At 47.5% G+C, this 19667-nt stretch overlaps 1 protein-coding gene across 7 annotated transcripts in view; it reads right to left on the bottom strand.

Annotated features, from left to right (window-relative positions):
- Positions 1-5307, bottom strand: part of AGAP1 (ArfGAP with GTPase domain, ankyrin repeat and PH domain 1) — a 653489-nt gene extending 648182 nt beyond the window's left edge. For all 7 annotated transcript variants that reach the window (XM_008172585.4, XM_065561174.1, XM_065561175.1 and 4 more), the window contains exon 1: positions 4816-5307. In XM_008172585.4, the coding sequence (XP_008170807.1) occupies positions 4816-4978 (163 nt within the window). In that variant the 5' untranslated portion in view covers positions 4979-5307. The remainder of the gene's footprint in view (positions 1-4815) is intronic.
- Positions 5308-19667: the final 14360 nt, after the last annotated feature.

The following is a 19667-nucleotide window of genomic DNA, read 5'->3' as shown; positions in this document are numbered from 1 at the left end:
TGACCTGGCAAAAGAAAGCTAAAACTGGGCTTCAACCTATTTTATACATAAAAAAATAATAAGTCTTTGCAGTTGCCCTTTAAAACTCACCTGCCCTCTCCCCTAAATTAGAAATTCAGGTCTTAGCTACTCTCAAACACGGATGTTATTTCTCTAGTCACATGATGTGAAAGCAAACAATGAGCAATGCAGAGGAAAATTATTTTTAAGACAATTGCTAGAATTTAGTTGGTTACTTAATTCAGTAACCATGATTCTGGAGGCATTACATCTTTGCATCTTTTAGCTATTCCACCCTTCCAATTAAAGGGAGAGAGCTTCACACTGAACATTCTGGGACATATACCAAGACCTTCACCAAATCTGAAGGCTATCCAATTAACATATCCAAAATTTTCAAGTAAAATACCGTTACCCCCACACACACACACAAAAAAACCCCTTTAGGCTTTCTATACATCCTAAAGAAGCAAATGGAGGGGGGGGGGGGGAAACAGTTCTTTTATATCCTTTGCAGATGTCAATTAAAGTTAATCTTTCAGCCCCAGTCCTTTGGTGTTTGAGTAAAAGCAGGTGTAACCCACCCTTTGCACACACTTGGTTCCTGACTCTCCCCAATACAAGGGAATGTATTCTGATCATCACCTGCAGCAATGTTTTACCAAATTAGCCCCACCCAGCACAGTCTACTACAAATATCCACAATTAATAGTTGTGCTATATATAGCATTGGCAGGGGGAAATTTGGTAAAGGTGTGTTTGCAGAAGGCTATGTTGAGGGAACAGTGTTGAAGGTTGTGGTAGCTGTATTATGGGTAAAAAGTGTGCCTGTGGATGAAGAATTAGAAATGATGTATTATAAGACACAAAATCTAGACCAAGTAACTTAAGCTGTCAGTTATGTTGTGTGTAGCAACCAAGTTTGGTGTAGTAGGTAATGATGGTTTAATTACAGACCACAGATCACTAAATGATGTCCTATCATACTGCCAAGAATTACTAAAATATTACTGATGCTAGAAGTATCATTCAATGGTTAAGCTTTCATAATCAAATGCTAGTTGGAGCTAATAAAAGCAGGGGAGAGTGGAACATGAAAACTGATCCAATTTCATTAATTATCTTTCACTTAATGGCATCAACATGCCTGCTGTAACACTCAGATATTAAATCCCAAATATTTTGGGCATCTCAAGATATATTTGATAAATTACTTAAAACAAAACTGTTTTAAATCACTGTACACAAAGAATACTACACATTACTTTCTTCAGTTACTGCTTGGGGTTTTGTAGCATTTAAGGAATATTGATAGGTTAATTAAATCTCAAGTGTAACAAATGAAAATTAGAACTCATTTTATACTTCAGTTAGGTGGTGTTTGAACTTGAAGACAAAGGCACAAACTTGTGCCAAAATATATTAAATACAAAAACAACAAAATGTCTAAGTTTTAATTGAACTGTTTTTAAACAAAACATTTCCAAGCAGTGACTGAACACAAATATTGCAACTCTAAGAACCTAAAGTGAGACTGACATTATGGAGTGTCATAACTCAGGCAAAGATATGAACAAGTTCACAAATATTAGCAAGTTTTTTTGTAATGCTTTAAACACTACCTTTGAGAATCATGTAAGGTAAGCAATTTACTACAATATAGGTTCAGTGAGGTAGCACATTTGATGATTGCCAAATACATTTACTTCTATAGGACTAAATACAACTCAAGGGCTAAATGAATGCAAAGAAATTACAACAAAAGAAATCATAAGTAACATGGGGTCATCGGTTGTAGCTGGCTGAGTTTCAAGATACTTCAATAGTTCTTGTTCCAGCAGCTGCACTGACATAACCCACTGTATCATTTTTTAAAAGGTATTAAAGTTAAAATAATAATGTCACAATAGCTTTTTAAATTAAAGATTTATGATACTTACAATTTTAAAGGGATTTGTTAGATGAAGGACTTTTTTTTACTTAGGGAGTTCTCAGAATGATGTTGTATTTTTTAATTCGTTACAATAAGCCTCACTCAGTTATTAGATTTCAAATCCGTTCTAATCTGACTCCATCAGAAATCCAGCAAGTATAGTATTTGCAGAGGTATCAGACACATTCCTCTCTACTACCAGATTGGTTGTATCTACTAAGGTATAAGTGGCAAAGTTATACTCCATTTTAACCAAAATTTGTCATGCCATACATATCAGTTTTCCTGCAACTACCCCCCTACATTTCACATAACTACTAGTCACTATGGAGTTGTATACAAACCACAGCAAGTTATACAATATATTACCACGTTTTGTTTGTTACTTACTCAAATATGTCAAACTTGCAAACTAATTTGAAAGACAACTTTCTTGGGGAAGGTCCCTTGGAGAATATACCAACATTTCATAAATATCACTACGTTCAATGAAGCTCAGACAGAAGTACAGATATTTGTTTCTTATATAACCAAAAGAAGCTGAGCTAATATAGAGAGTGTAGTAATCTTACACACTGTAGGAAATTACTGTGGATCTGATCAATTATCCCTGAAGATGTCTATATTCTTTAAAGCAAAGTGAACATGAATGAAGAGCGAGCTTGTTAACTTGAATGTTATAATCCAATGGTTGATTAAATAGAATGCCACACAAGATTCTCAGTTACCAGGAAAGCCATCAGAACATAAGGTAGTGTGATTTTAAAAGGTCTTTTTTTCATTCATGTTTCTCATGAGTCAGTTTTACTGGTTTCCTGACTCACTGTCCAATGCAAGTTACACAGCTACAAAATGCTGTGAGAAATTTTTACTCATCAACTCCTAGACACAGCTTTTGAAGTATATCAGTATTGCCATGCATCATCCTAGTTTTATTAGAAACCTCAATAATTTTCATATGAAGTGAGCCAGATATAGATAATCTGGGATAAACGAGAATACATACATAAATCATATGCTATGTAGATAGCTATACACACAGTTTGATTTTACATTCCCTCTAGATGGATCAACAGATCAGTGGGAAAATTGATGCATTATAGAGAGCCTCTTCTAATCTAAAATCTTGTTAGAAGGATGAATATGCACTTGTTTGTAGCAGGACATTCAGGGCATCTTATCTACAGAAGATGATGCATAACCTTCATAACTCATGTTACCTATCAATTAAAACATTCTGAAGCAGGGCATTTTCTCTCCCTGAGGGAGAAAAAATGATAGTACTGAGAAAGAAGTGGTTGTTCGTGTTGCATTCTTCCAACAATGCATATTAATAAGTTTCCATTACCTTCAATGAAAAGTAAAGGAGAGGAACCAGAAACAGGAGCAAGCAGAATGACAACCATATGCTATGATTTCAGGTAAATTACAAGCACCACAAAGCAAACACAGCAGTATGATGTGTTTGTTTGAACCCTTCCCCCCACCCCCATGCATCACTGGATCAAATGATGTCTCTTATCAAATTGGTCATTGCTATCATTCTGTGTTTTGCTATTCAGATCTATTATGCTATTCAAATGCTAACTCACTATGTAACATTATATGTATGCCTCCACTCAAATTGTATTTCATAACACTCAGATGGGTAATTAAGTCTTTTAAATGACTGTGCCTCAACAGCATCTATTCCTATAAGGTTTTCATTGCAGGTGCTTTAAAAAGACAAGACAGACACCCAAGCTGAATGGTTTTAGCTAGATGTCAATTCCAAATGTTATTCTGCTAACTTGAATTCTGCTTCAGATTAATGGCAGGACCACCATATGTGTTAAAGCTACAGGTCATAACTCAGTAAAGAGAATACTCAAAGCTATTACTAAAGTCTGTAATTACTGCCCTAAATTTGCTCCAGGTCATCAACTTTTGACCTTGATACAGTAGCTTCCTTATATCATATACAGTTTTTCCTCCAATGCATGCCCATACTGCTGCATCACCACATCTAAGAAAAAGTTTATCTTAGCTGTGTTTTCAGAAGCAATGGATTTTTAATCATGCACATCCAAGACCGTTCAATAGCCTACTTAGATCTGCCCTTTAGGTATATGTATATACACATCTATGAAGTAAAACTGGTTCTCTCTACTATGCAGACTCCACACCTATGTTTTTACACTGTACATACTGTTGTCTTATAAACCAGCTGTAGATCTTGCTTGCCCTTTAATATACCCCAATCAGAATTTATAGCATATGGGTTTACAACACAAACAGAACAGAATGCCAAAGAATTCCTTGCACCAAGTCCCTCTGAATGCAGGACAGACTGACCCCCGGCTTAGCCTACCGAGATCGCTATTCTCCCTATCCTGGCAGCAATCTGCAAGCACCTAGAAACTTGTCTCCACAGTGCTCTGCTCCCCCGTCCCAAGCCTCAGCACAATTCAGCTTTAGCTAGGTGGGAGATCTACGCTGCTCCTCCGCACAGAAACAAACCCACTATCCCATGCGGAGAAGAGGGCGGTAATGAAGAACCAAGCCCTGGGCATCGGCCTCCACTGCACAGGACGGATCCAACCAGCCCCGCTCTTGCGCCTCAAAGCAGCCCAACCAGCCTGCAGGGCAGCATCCAGCAGCCAGGGCACTGCAGGTAGGGATGCTGGTGCAGCTCCCCCAAGCAGGGCAGCGTCCACACACACAGGCACAGCAGGCAGGACCCCAGAGCAACCCCTCCCAGGCACAGCAGCATCCAGCCCTGCGGGCACTGCCCTGGCACAGTCCCATCCCATCCCCCAGGGCAGCGTCCACCCCCCCCCCGGCCCAGCCCCCCATGCACAGGCGGCAGCCCCCCCCCGCACAGCCCGGCCCGCAGCCCTTACCCTCGATGGCGATGACATGCTCGCGGAGCTGGCCCTGCAGCGCCGGCTCGTCCACCCGCTCCAGCAGCTCGTAGACGGAGTAGATGTTGGGGTGCACGGACTCGAAGCGCTGGATCTCGGCGCGGATGGCTGCCGAGTTGGCCAGCTGCTGCTGGTAGCTCATGGCGCGGCCGCTCGGCTCGGGTCCGCGCCGGCAGCGCCACCCCCTCCCCGCGGGCACAGGGGGCCGCCCGGCAGCCGCACAGCCCGCCCGCTGTCACTTCATCGCGGCGGCCCGCGGGGGCTCCAGCCCCACGGCGGAGCGGGGCGGATACCGGCGGCTCCTGACCCCCAACGGCTGCCCGGCCCGGCCTCGCTGTGGTGCCCGGTGCCGCGAGCAGCCGAGGGGGGCGGGGGAGGGGCCGGACACCCCGCACGCCACAGAACCTCGCTCGGCCGCCCCGCTACAGCTACCGCGTCCCTCTCCGCGGCACGCTCACGCAGGCCACGCCCCCTCCCCTTACGTCACCGCGCTCCCCTGCTGCCACGACCCCTCCCCGGTCCCTGCGCGCTGCTTCCTGGGAGTTGTAGTCCCTGCGAGGCACCTGGCCCTTCACAGCCTGGGCGGAAAGGGGGTGAGAATGGAGATCAGGGAGTGGGACGGGGGAGCATCGGGGGCGGGATGGGGCGGGACAGGGGGAGGGTTAATGGGCGGGACGGGGAAGGGGGAACAGGGAGAATCAGCGGGCGGGGAAAGGGGAGGATCAGGGGGCGGGAAGGGGGAGGAGGGAGAAACAGGGGGCGGGATGGCGCAGGGAAGGGGGAGGATCAGGGGGCGGGAGGGGGAAGCGAAGGGGAGGAGGGTGGATCCGGTGGGGGGAGGAGGAGGAGGAGGAGGAGGGAGGCTCAAGGGGGCTGCGGTGCAGGGAAGGAGATGATGAGAGAGAGGTAGTGCTAAATCAGTGTCTGCTGCCCTGTACCCCTCACTCCCACCCTGAAGCCTGTTATGTTTACAGCCTAGGAAAAGAAAAGTTAGATAAAAACCTAAAAGGCTCTTGCCGGAAGGTTGCACCGCACCACTACTTTATTTCTTAAAAACCAGAATCTTAATAAACGAGAACCAAAGAACAGAGACAGACAAAGCAGACTGCTCCCTAAGGCAGCGAGACACAACTCACCACACCTTGCTCTAGGCTAGCTCTTTGCATACTGATTGCTTGCTGCTATACCTAGATCACATGCTTCCCTATAGAGGCCCAGCCTGCAAGCAGGACCAGGAAAACCTTTGAAATGTAAAGTGATAGCCCTCAATTTTAACACAGTTCTCAATATGTCACTAGGCTCATCTCTGTAGGGAACAGGGATTGAAGTCCCTGAGGCACACTTGTAATGGCTACCATCTTGACTAATACATGGGGGATTGAACCAGGGTCCTGTAGAGCTAAAAGTATGAATTACTAAAGCTTCAGCTAAACATCCAAGCTGCTTTAACTTGTGGCTGTAACAACTCATATCCTCTGCGGTCTGTGGAACACCACAAACTGTGACTTGTAACATACACTCACCAGTGGGTTACACATTCTCAGTGCAAAGGGAGAAAACTATCTGAAACCATGCAGCGGGGGGTATCGTGATGGGGGGGAAAGTCATCTCTTTAGCGGAAACCAGATTTTCTTTCCCTTCCCCCCTTGCCCTCAAGTGTGGGTCAACATCAAATTTGAAAGCAACCCTGCCAAGAGTGCACGCATCTCATTGAGTGACCAGCCACATGGACTTGTGCTCCATCCCCACATGCCCCCCTTTCCTCTCTGGTCAGGACCTCACTCAGCTTGTCTCCTTGAATTGGTATGTGGAAGGGACCAAACCTTTGCTCATTTTGTGAGGCACCTTGAACATTTTCTGCACCCTTGAAAACTTAATAATAAATTAATAAATATTGAAAATAGCTCACCTTGACCAAAGCCAGAGGACTTTGACCACATGTGACAGAGATAATCAGGGACATTGCTTATAACAAGTGATAGTGGAGGAGAGGGAGATTTGGTTGAATGACATACTCACATGGAACCCTGAAGCCCCACAGAATGGCACTGACTGAAATAGACCCCTATCACTACTGTACTGACTCCAAATTCCAGATTAAAGAGGCATGGTATCTAATCTATCTACTATCTAGTCTCTTGCATTTCTATTACATTCACCCATGTACTACTGCTATCCAACATTTAATGTTGGATTGCAGTAGTACATGGGTGAATGTAATAGAAATTTGCATTAAATGTTGGATTGCAGTAGTCTGTGACTGCACTTCATTCTGGTCTATCTCATTAGGGGGTGAAAGCCATTTGGTGACTTTATTTTGTAAGTGACTGCAGGCTGTGTGGGATGGATGTTTTTCCAGTTTGCCCAGGGCAGCAGAAATACTAGAGCCAGAGCTGGTGTCAATCCATAATATGGATCTATTCACCCAAAGATCACTGATACCAAATGTGCATCCTAACACCCTGTCAGCACAGCATGGCATGTCATCTGTAGTAATGCTTACCAGTATGGATCTATCAATAAGACCACTGATGAAAGGTGAAGTCATACTGAAAGGTGAACTGTCAGACCGGAGGAAGATAATGAGTGGTGTTCCTCAGGGATCAGTCTTGGAACTAATCTTATTTAACATTTTCACTAATGACCTTGGCACAAAAAGTGGGAGTGTCCTAATAAAATTTGCGGATAACACAAAGTTGGGAGGTATTCCCAATACGGCGGAAGAGCCAGAATAGCATACAAGAAGATCTGGACAACTTTGTAAACTGGAGTAATAGAAATTGGATGAAATTTAATAGTGCAAAGTGCAAGGTCATAATCTTAGGGACTAACAACCTGAATTTTTGCTATTAGCGGGGAATGAGTTGGAAATGACAGAGGCGGAGAAAAACCTGGGTGTATTAGCTGATCACAGGATGACTATGAGCCACCAGTGTGATGCAACTGTGAAAAAGGCTAATGTGACCCTAGCATGCATCAGGGTAGGTATTTCCAGTAGAGATAGGGAAGTGCATTATACAAGGCACTGGTGAGACCTCATCTGGAATACTGTGTGCAGTTCTAGGCTCCCATATATAAGAAAGATTAATTCAAACTGGAACAAGTGCAGAGAAGGGCTACGAGGATGATCTGAGGAATGGAAAGCCTAGCTTATTAGAGGAGACTCAACGAGCTTGGCTTGTTTAGTATAACCAAAAGAAGGCTGAGGGGAGATATGATTGCCTCTCTACAAATCCATCAGAGGGATAAATACCAGGGAGGAAGAGGAGTTATTTAAGTTAAGCTCCAATGTGGACACAAGAACAAATGGATGTAAACTGGCCATCAACAATATTAAGCTTGAAATTAAATGAAGGTTTCTAGCCATCAGAGGAATGAAGTTCTGGAACAGCCTTCCAAGAGGAGCAGTGGGGGCAAAAAAACCTAACTGGCTTCAAGACTGAGCTTGATTGTTTACGGAGGGGATGGTATGATGAGACTGCCTACAATGGCATGCTAGCAGCAAATATCTCCAAAGGCCACCCATCTGGGTTTTACCCACACAGTCTGGGTTTTGGCTTCTGTGTCTGGGTGCCAGTTTTTGACTTGAAAGTTTGGTTGAAAAGGGGACCTGGCAACCCTAAATGACACCCGACCCAAAAGTCCAGTTACTGTGGTATAGGGGGAGGCACTGGGTCATTAACCTGCATTAATGTTCAGCCAGGGCCGCCTCCTACCTGCAGGCAGGCTCCTTGAGACAATCCAGCGAGTGATGGGGGCGGGGGGAGGAGCAAGCGAGGGGAGAAGAGATGGAGCAGGGGTGGGACCTTGGGGGAGGAGGTGGGGCAGGGACGGGGCCTCGGGGGTCTGGTTACCAGCCAATAGAAAGATGGCAACCCTAGACACTAGATAGGGAGGGCTCTGAGTTACTACAGAGAATTCTTTCCCAGGTGTCTGGCTGGTGGATCTTACTGAAATGCTCAGGGTCTAACTCAGGAGTCGGCAACGTTCGGCACGCGGCTCGCCAGGGTAAGCACCCTGGCGGGCCGGGCCAGTTTTATTTACCTGCTGACGCGGCAGGTTCGGCCGATCGTGGCTCCCCCAGTGGCCGCGGTTCGCCGTCCCGGGCCAATGGGGGCGGCGAGAAGCCGCGGCCAGCACATCGCTCGCCCGCGCCGCTTCTCGCCGCCCCCATTGGCCCGGGACGGCGAACCGCGGCCACTGGGGGAGCCACGATCGGCCGAACCTGCCGCGTCAGCAGGTAAATAAAACTGGCCCGGCCCGCCAGGGTGCTTACCCTGGCGAGCCGCATGCCGAACGTTGCCGACCCCTGGTCTAACTGATCACCATAATTGGGGTCAGGAAGGAATTTTCCTCTGGGTCAGATTGGCAGGGCTTTTCGCCTTCCTCTACAGCAGAGGGCTTGGGTCACTTTAAACTAGTGCATTCTCTGTAACTTGAAGTCTTTAAATCATGATTTGAAGACTTCAGGAACTCAGCCAGAGATTAGGGTTCTATTACAGGAGTGGGTGTGGGTGAGGGTCTGTGGCCTGCAATGTGCAGGAGGTCAGACTCTAGATGCTCGTGATGGACTCTTCTGGCCTTAAAGCAGGGGTTCTCAAACTGGGGGTCGGGACCCCTCAGGGGATTGCAAGGTTATTACAGAGGGGGTCGTGAGCTGTTAGTCTCCACCCCAAACCCCACTTTGCATCCAGCATATATAATGACGTTAAATATATAACAAAGTGTTTTTAATTTATAAGAGGGTCACACTGTGTGAAAGGGGTCACCAGTACAAAAGTTTGAGAACCACTGTCTTAAAGTTTATGAATCTATGAGACATAACTCAGTGGTTCCTCAGAACCATTGCAGAGCTTTGCATCACTGTTTGCTTTTGACCATTAAATAACTAAAAAGGATAAAAGACAGAATGTTAATTTAAAATGCTCTAGACAAGTTACTTTGCATGAATAATTGCAATAGTAAAAGTTCAAGCATTAACATGTCAGTTATTTGCATTTCTATCTTTTAAAAAAAAATGACAACTACAATCCATACTATATCAGAGGGGATGTAAAATACAGTATTGCTTTGTGAGCCCTGCCATGGCCTCAACAGAGAACTGAAGTCCCAGTTTCAAGTTAAATAAAATATCATTCTGAGATAGAAACCCTTGAAAGCAGTTGACTGTAAACTAAATACTTTTCATTACCCTGGCACATTTTTACATGATTAGCATAAAACAAATCCTATTAATAGCACTGGTTTTGAATTTGTGGCCTAAATTATAACATCTTCTAGAAGACCATAACGTAATATAGACAAACTAGTAAGAGCTCCAGAAAGAAAAATTGTGCCTTTCTAATCTAGTAAAATTATTTCACCAAGTAAACACAATAGTGGATAAAAGAGTTTATATGTAATTTATTGAGTCCTTCCAAAAGCCCTTTCACAAAATCACTGCCACTGGGTGTACAGATCCTATTCTGGCCTGGCATGGAAATAGTTAATCCCTTTTCCTCTGGGAAGTGCCACAACTGTCTCTCATCACCACAGAGACACTCAGGATGAGGCAGAAACGACTCTGGAAAGAGGAAAGGACCGCCTCCAGCATAAATAAGAACTTAGATGATGCATGGTGAATTTGCTGTGTATTATTGGTTAATATAAAATGTGTGTTATTGTTAAAGTTTGTAGGTTGGTACAGAGTTTGGAGAGCGTGTTTTTTCTTTAAGGAATGAAAGGAACAATGCAGTTTATAAATTTCTCAGATGAACTGGAGATTTGGATTTTTTTTTTTTTAATGTGGCTGTTCTGGCATTTGGGTGTGTCAGGAAGGAGTTAAAATTCAGCCAGCAAAAAAGACAGAAACTGCTGAGAAGCAAGGACATAGTTTCTGTCAATACATAATAACTTAGTTCAGCTTATCGGTAAGAAGGAACAAAGCCTGTGCCCATGGAAAGGGACTGTTCAGCGAGGAAAACTGGATCGGGCCCAAACAAGCAAGCAGGAATATTTCAGTAGCACAAACGGCACTGACAATTGTAAACAATTGATAAGCTTATATGGTTAATTCCTGCCCAGTAACTTAGTTCTTAGAACAGAATAAACCCTCCCTTCACAACCCAGTGGATATCTGTAAGCACTCATCCCTACCCCCCCACACCTCGCCTCCTTCCCCGGCAAGGTAGTCATAGATGTTTAATGTAATTAGAATGACCGCTATATGTACGTACTGTTCTTATTTTTATCTTTGTTCAGGGTTCTTTCTCAACTTGAAACAATGTCTGTCTCCGTATGTACAAATAAATGCAAATAAATTAATAAAAGAATGTATATAACTGGCCACGGTGGCACCATATTTTTGAAGCTGCTTGTCGGTCTTCCCGGTACCGTAAATAAACCCCCTTCAGTACTGTTTGTGCTTGCCTGATTCTTGGGGAAAAGAATCTTTTGGCCTAACAGGTGAAATAAATCATTTAACCATAGATGGAAAAGATTTTTTTCCTGTTTACCCCCTAAAGAAGTAGTGCCGTGTTGATGTGCTATGACTAATCAGTAATATAAACTGATTCTTTGGAGCCTCATATCTATCTTCATCTGTAGTGTTATCTTATAAGATGCAATTTAGGAACCTGTGCAGTTGTAAGAGAAGGTGAAATATTGTTTGATGTTAGAAACTAGTGTAGAGATATAAAATAAAGTAAGCAGGGAAAAAGCTTGCATGTATGTTTTTCTAATCCATAGGCTGCTGACTTCTTGCTTTGCTGGTAGGTATTGTGAATACTTTAGGGAAAGGGAGAACCTAATTATATAGGTGGATGGCTTGTAAGTGCATAGCTTGCTGAGTATAGAAATAGGCTGCCAGCATTTCAGGGCAGTATTATGTCCTCTATTTCAATGCTTACACTATCATTAATGTCAAGTAACCTGTAAATGTATGTTCTTACAGTAATAACTTGTAGTTTAATACACCCAAATTAGCTAAACTTCCATATTGCAGTATAGTTCCATAGAACTGATTTCAACAATATATCCTATTTTCATTCATTAAATGGTGAATTCTGCTATTACATGTGCGGAACTGAAATAAAACCAATGTCTTGATTGCTAGAGTTGCATGTGGGCCAGTCTGTGGTTGCAGTTCAGTTCTTTTGTTTTCTAATGGGGCCTTTCATCAAACTAATCCTCTCTAGTACTTCAACTCATGATAAAATAAACACTTCCTTTTTTTCTACAAAGCTTTCTCTTGATTTTTCTTACCAGAGAACCAACCCTTCCTTCAATTTAGAATAGGGTTACCATACATCCGGTTTTTCCCGGACATGTGCGGCTTTTCGGCAATCAAACCCCCGTCCGGGGGGAATTGCCAAAAAGCCAAACATGTCCGGGAAAAATACTGGCCAGGCACTTCCCCTCCCGCGGCTGCTCTGCTCCTCCCCAGACTCAGACTTCGGCTCTGTTTAAGAGCCAAGCTGCCCGAGCCAGTGCTACCGGCTTCGGGCAGCCCCCATGCCTCCGGACCCCAGCCACCGGCCGGGCACTTCTCCTCCCCGGCTCCAGCTGCTCTGCTCCTCCCCAGACTCAGACTTCGGCTCTGTTTAAGAGCCAAGCTGCCCGAGCCAGCGCTACGGGCTTCGGGCAGCCCCCTTGCCTCCGGACCCTGCACCGCCGGAGCAGAGCAGCTGGAGCTGGGGAGGAGAAGTGCCCAGCCAGCGGCTGGGGTCCGGAATCAAGGGGGCTGCCCGAAGCCGGTAGCGCTGGCTCAGGCAGCTTGGCTCTTAAACAGAGCCGAAGTCTGAGTCCAGGGAGGAGCAGAGCAGCTGGAGCCGGGGAGGAGAAGTGCCCGGCCTGGGGCGCAGGGTCCGGAGGCATAGGGGCTGCCCGAAGCCCGAGTGCTACCGGCTTCATGGTTTGCCGGGCAGCCTCCAGACCCTGCGCCCCCGGCTTGGCGCTTCCCCTCCCGGGCTCCAGCTGCGCTGGGGAAGTGCCGGCCGGGGGCGTAGGGTCTGGAGGCTGCCCGGCAAACCGTAAAGCCAGTAGCGCTCGGGCAGCCCTTTTCGCGTGGCTGGGAGGGAGGAGGGGGAGTTAGGGCGGGGACTTTGGGGAAGGGGCGGGGAAAGGGCGGAGTTGGGCCGGGGGCCGGGGGTGGGAAAGGGGCGGGGCCAGGGCCCGTGGAGTGTCCTCTTTTTTTATTTTTTAAATATAGTAACCCTAATTTAGAATAGCTCCACTCAAACTCACTTAGGCTTTTGCTCAGACTTCTGTCACAAACAGGGTCACAGTTCCACCTACTTAGCTGTTCCTTCCCCACTTCTAGCACTGGATTGTTTATCCTGTCATATACTGACAAGAAACTAATCTTCCCATACCCAAAAGTGTCTATATGGTGGCAGAAAGAGCCAGCAGTGTTGGTTTACTTGTAAAAAGCGACAAAGAGTCATGTGGCACTTTATAGACTAACAGACGTATTGGAGCATAAGCTTTCATGGGTGAATACCCACTTCGGACTCTGTTGCTTTTTACAGATCCAGACTAACATGGTTTACCTGTACTAACTGTTAGTCTCTAGCACAGGAATCTCTGGCCAGACTGCCTTAGCTCCCTTTGTAGAACACCAGCAGAATTTAGTTCACTGTCAATCTCAGCAGTATATCTTCAATACCTTACTGTAATACCCAGGAACTAGGGCAGGGGTCGGCAGCCTTTCAGAAGTGGGGTGCCGAGTCTTCATTTATTCACTCTAATTTAAGGTTGTGTGTGCCGGTAATACATGTTAACGTTTTTTAGAAGATCTCTCTCTATAAGTCTGCGGGGGTGTGTGGAGGTGCAGGGCAGAAGGCTGGGTGTTGGGAGTGTGTGGAGGTGCAGGGCAGAAGGCTGGGTGTGGGGGGGGTTCAGGGTAGAGGGCTGGGGGGTGTGTGGAGGTGCAGGGCAGAAGGCTGGGTGTTGGGAGTGACTGGAGGTCAGGGCAGAGGGCTGGGAGTGTGTGGAGGTGCAGGGCAGAAGGCTGGGTGTGGGGTGGGTTCAGGGCAGAGGGCTGGGGGTGTGTGGAGGTGCAGGGCAGAAGGCTGGGTGTTGGGGGCTCGAGGTCAGGGCAGAGGGCTGGGGGTGTGTGGAGGTGCAGGGCAGAAGGCTGGGTGTGGGGGGGTTCAGGGCAGAGGGCTGGGGTGCTCGGCTCGTGGGGTGCTCCCAGCCCCCTGCCCTGAGCAACTCAGGGCAGGGGGCTGGGAGGGATATGCCCTGTTCCACCCCCTTCCCCCAGGCTCTGTCCCTACCTCTCTCTGCCTGCTGTACGGAGCAGCGAGCACCCTGCCGCTTGGCTCTGCTCCGCTCCCCCTGCCCCTCACAAGGGCCATTGCCGGCAGGGAGAGGGAGAGGGAGAGGGAGGGGGAGGAGGAGGGGCCGGAACGCACCAAGCTTCTGCATCCTGCCCCCGCAGGGGGAGCGGTGGGCGGGGGGCTGAGTGGGGCGGGGGGCCAGGACCTCCCCCCCCACCGCTCTCTCCTGCGGGCGCAGGAGGCAGAAGCTTGTTCCTGCGGCAGCCAAGCTTCCCTCCTCCTCCACTTCTTCCCCCAGCGTGGCGCTTTCCAGCCCCTCCGCCCCGCCTCTCCTCCTCCCCTCACCGGGCAGGCAGCGTGCCACTCAAAATCAGCTTGCGTGCCGTGTTTGGCACGCGTGCCATAGGTTGCCGACCCCTGAACTAGGGTAATATCAGTAAACAGGGCCAGCTTTAGGAACTGCGGGGCCCAATTCGAATACCCGGTGGCGGTCCAGGTCTTTGGCGGCACTTCAGTGGCAGGGGGTCTTCCGTGGCACTGAAGGACCCCTTGCCGCCGAAATGCCGCCGAAGACCCGGAGCGAGTGAAGGACCCCCCGCCGCCAAAGTGCCACCGAAGACCCGGACCGCCGCCGGGTGAGTAAAAAATATTAAAAAGGCGCGGGGTCCTCTTAGGCGCGGGCACGGGGCCCAATTCCTGGGAATCGGCCTAAAGCCGGCCCTGTCAGTAAACCACTCTGTGGCTGTCTTTCTCCCACTAGCAAAATCTGACATTAACTCTCTATCATGCCTAGCTTCTCGTTGCAAAAAGCTTGTTTCTCATTCTCTCTGGGGTAGTAATTCCTGTCAGAAATTTCTCCTTCTCAGCTTTCCCTGATCCCTGTGGCTGGGGTAGTGTTGCAGGGCAGGGGTGAAACCCCTTGAATGCCCTGCTAAAATGCTGGCTAGGCCCTGCTTTCAGGCAGAGAGGCCAGGGGCAGAGGCTCTAAACAGCCAGCAGGGAGCCCAGCTGCGGGCCCTAACGAGGGCTGGCTCACTGCAATAGACTGAGCTAAGCAGCGACAGCTGGGCTGAAGGCTGGGAGGGCTATAAAGCCCTGAACAAAACTCAGTTGGGAGACTAGCCTGGGAGGAAACAGGAGGCTACAGCTCTGTCTTCTCATCACAGGAAGGGAGCCTCAAGGGCCAAGTGACCCTGGAATGCGTTAAAAGGGGGATAACTGTTAGGAGATAAAGGGGACTGCACGGTGGCACTGTAAAATAAAGCACAAGAGTAAAACACCAGAAGAAGGCGTGAGAACTCTTATTTTACCAGCCTAAGCACAGGGTGAGAAGACAGAAACCTGTGCAGACCCTGTGACAGGTAGTAATTCCTGATGAGGACCATGAGGATGTTCTCCTTACATTCTCTCATTCCCTGGCCCTAGGCTAACATCTTCCAATGAAAGGAGAACACCATAGAAATGGCTTTCCTCATTCCTCTGCTCTTGGGTAGTGAGTAGTAATTTTTGATGGGCCTTTGCTGATCAGGATATAACTCCTGAACATCTTTGCTGCTGCTAATGCAGGCAGAGGCAGCTCTAGCTTTTTTGCCGCTCCAAGCACGGCAGGCAGGCTGCCGGTCCTGCAGCTTCGGCGTACCCGCCGCCAAATCCGTGGGACCGGTGGACCTCCCACAGGCATGCTGCCGAAGGCTGCCTGACTGCCGCCCTCGCAGGGACCGGCAGGGTACCCCCCGCAGCTTGCCGCCCCAGGCGTGCGCTTGGAGTGCTGGTGCCTGGAGCCGCCACTGAATGCAGGGGTGGGCAAACTTTTTGGGCCGAGGGCCACATCTGGGTGGGGAAATTGTATGCAGGGCCAGGGCAGGGGGTTGGGATGCAGGAGGGAGTGTGGGTTATGGGAGGGGATGCGTTGTGCAGGAAGAGGCTCAGGGCAAGGGATTGGGGCAGAGGAGAGGGTGTATGAGGGGGCTGAGGACAGGAGGTTGGGGTGCAGGAGGGGTGCAGAGTGCAGGAGGGGGCTCAGGGCAGGGGGCTGGGATGTGCAGGGTGCAGCAGGGGGCTCAGGGCAGGAGGTTGGGATGCAGAAGGGGTGTGGAGTGTATGAAGGGGCTCAGGGCAGGGAGTTGGGGTGCACAGTCAGGGCCGGCTCCAGGGTTTTGGCCGCCCCAAACAGCCAAAAAAAAAAAAAAAAGCTGCGATCGGGATCTGCGGCGCCAATTCAGCGGGAGGTCCTTTGCTCCCAGCGGGAGTGAGGCACCATCCGCCAAATTGCCGCCGAATACCTGGACATGCTGCCCCTCTCCGGAGCAGCCGCCCCAAGCACCTGCTTGCCAGGCTAGTGCCTGGAGCCGGCCCTGTGCACGGTGCAGGCAGGAGGTTTAGGGCAGGGAGTTGGGGGGCAGGGTGCAGGAGGAGTTTGGGTTCCAGGGTGGCAGCGGCATGCACTGGGGCCAGGGCAGACTCCCTGCATGCCTGCCTTGTCCCCGGCCCCGTGCCGCTCCAGGAAGCACTGCGGTCCCTGGGAAATGGGGGGTGGAAGGCTCCGTGTGTGCTGCCGTTGCCGCGCCTCCAGGTACCTCCCCCAAAGCTCCCATTGGCCGTGGTTCCCTGTTCCCAGCCAATGGGAGCTGTGGGGGGCGGTGCCTGGAGGAAAGGGCCTGGGGGCCACAGGGACGTTGGGCCAGCCATTGCTGAGAGCGGCGTGGGGCCCGCAGCGCCACAGGGGGCAATCCCGCGGGCTGGATCCAAAGCCCTGAGGGGCTGGATCTGGCCCACAAGCCATAGTTTGCTCACCCCTGTGCTAATGCACACACAAGCTTTAAATACCACACGATTATTTAATTAACTATTCTATTTTGGAGAGCTACCGAATGAAAACTAATAATACCTGGGCTTCCATGTGTCTACCTTTTATCTATTGCTGTCTCTCCCGAACCTCTTTTTGAATAAAAGTATTAAGTACCTTCTCCCAGGTGACAATTTCTTTCACCAACCCTAACCACTGAGCAGTAAGGACATCAATAGTCAAGGAGCCCAATCTTGAATTGCCCACATAACAAAATATAAACATACTAGGCCTGATTTTTTTTCATTGTCTCACATTTTGTGTAGTCATCTACGCATGGTGAAAGTGCATGCAAGGTGGTCTTCATATGCTACCAGCTGCACAGGCATAAGTGATACACAAGGTGTAAGGTAGTAGAGAATTAGGGTGGGCCCTTAATTCTTACCAAGAACAAAGAGATGCACAACAGACTTAACTTTGACTTATGGAGTCTTCTAATATAGCTTTGCACTCTTGTATTTTTATCTACATTTCTTTACAAAGGTTATGTTACAGGGGATTTATTATTGGTTAATGTGTCAGCTGACTACATAATTATTATAAATGTACCATTTTTAGTCCAATTTACGGGTAGGCTAATAGGCAGCATAGCACTGTTAATGATATAAAATGAAGTATTGCATATTCTCCATTGTGGATTTTCAGTTTATGTTTTGAGATCGCAATTACAGGACGTTATTCTGTATAAGAGTGGCTGTTTTGATAAAATATAATTTTTAAGTCATTATACAAAAAGGTATGGGCCTGATTCTCCACTGCCCTAAGACCCCTTTATGATGCTCCACCACAGGCAGTGTTTCAGCAGCTTGCTTGGGGGTGACTGTCTAGTCCCCCAAACTACTCTTGGCTAGCCTGAGCACAAGCTACAGCCACCCTGAGGCTGTTCTGACTGAAAGAGCTAAGACTACACTAAAAACTTTTGCTGGCATAATGTTGGCTTAACAATTTTACACTGGCAATAAGCCCTACTGCGTTAGTGCAATTTTACTGGCTAAGTCATTTTGCTGTCATGGCTTATTTTGTTTAGGGAACTGCTATAAATGGGGAGGAACTGGCTAGGGAGTAATAGTGGATCATAAATTGAATATGAGTCAACAATGTGATGCAGTGGCAAAAAAGGCTAATATTCTGGGGTGTATCAACAGGATTGTTATATGTAATGGGAGGTAGTTGTCCTGCTTTATTTGGCTCTGGTGAACCCTCAGCTGGAGTACTGTATCCAGTTTTGGGTGCCAGATGTTAGGAAGGATGTGGACAAGTTGGAGAGAGTCCAGAGGAGAGCAACAAAAATTATAAGATTGAGAAATCCTGACCTATGAGGAAAGGTTAAGAAAAAAAACTGGGCAAGTTTAGTCTTGAGAAAAGAAGATTGAGGGGAGACTGGATGATAGTCTTCAAACATGTCAGGAGCTGTTACAAAGAGGACAGTGATCAATTGTTCTCCATGCCCACTGAAGGTAGGACCAGAAGTAATGGGCTCAATCTCCAGCAAGGGAGATTTAGGTTAGATATTAGGAAACCCTTCACTAACTATAAGGGGAGTTACCTACTGGAATAGTTTACTAAGGGATACTTTGGAATCCCTGCTGTTGAAGGGTTTAAATAACAGGTTAGACAAATACCTGTCAGGGAAGGTCTAGGTATACTTGGTCCTATCGCTGCATGATTTAGTTGGGAATTGGCCCTGCTTTGAGCAGGGGGTTGGACTAGATGACCTCCTGAGGTCCCTTCCAACCCTGATATTCTATGATTCTATTCTATGAGTTGATGGACTAGATGATCTCTTGAGGTTCCTTTCAACGTAGGTACATATATTTCTAAGATTCTATAGGCTAAGCTAGCAAAAGAACTCTTGTGCAAGTATAAATTGCATCTCTACCAAGGATGTCTGACAGTAGCATTAGGCCTTATCTACACTGGGAGCCTGGACCAGAATACAGGAAGTGCAGAAGTCACTTAAAGGAAGCATTCCTCTCTCCCTTGGCTCCTGTGCCAAATACAAGTCAGGGCCAATGTATTTGACCTGATTTTAAGAGGTTCTTAGCCCTCACAGCTACATTCTCAAGCAGAATAGGACATGTAGTTGAAGGTTCTGCTTCGACAAGTAGCAGAGTACATCTGGAACTGAAGGCAACTTATCTACATGGCATCTTCCTCTGGCAAGTCCACAAAATAGCCTCAGAAATTGCTGAAAGTTCATGGTGCTGGCATCAGCATTTTAGCTCTAAGTTCACACCTTAGGGTGTGAGAGGCTGGGGAGGAACACTAGGGATAGTTTCCTGAAAAGATGCCAAGAGCTATTGAACTCCTGGTAGTTCTCGAACATCCATCCAACTTGTGCTGTTCCCACTGGTCACTCTGCAGACAGGAAATGTTTGTAACTGCTCTGTGAGCATGATGAAAGCTTGGAAAAACTCAAATGCTTTAAACTATCTTGTTTGTAATTCAAGGTCCACACTGAAGTATTGTTAACTCTTTCTTTTGCTAAAATTCTTAAACTAAATTGATAGGTTAGAAATTTGAGTGTCAAATCCCAGTCCTTGTCCCACTGAGACTCATGGGTCAGTCTTAGTTCCTTAGTAGCATGCAGTAAGGACAGACACGCTTGATCAGATACGACACGATTTTATTGATTAAAGCATTTCAAAGCCCAGCTCTTGCTCGGTGCTAAAAGTGACGGGGTGCCCGTCATTCATTTTTTGGTGACGGGCCTGGAGGATTGGGTT

The sequence above is a fragment of the Chrysemys picta genome, chromosome 11 (assembly GCF_011386835.1).
Source record: "Chrysemys picta bellii isolate R12L10 chromosome 11, ASM1138683v2, whole genome shotgun sequence".
In the NCBI taxonomy this organism is placed as follows: Eukaryota; Metazoa; Chordata; order Testudines; family Emydidae; genus Chrysemys; species Chrysemys picta.
Note: the sequence above shows the minus strand (reverse complement) of the source record. Positions and strands in the feature narration are given on the sequence as shown.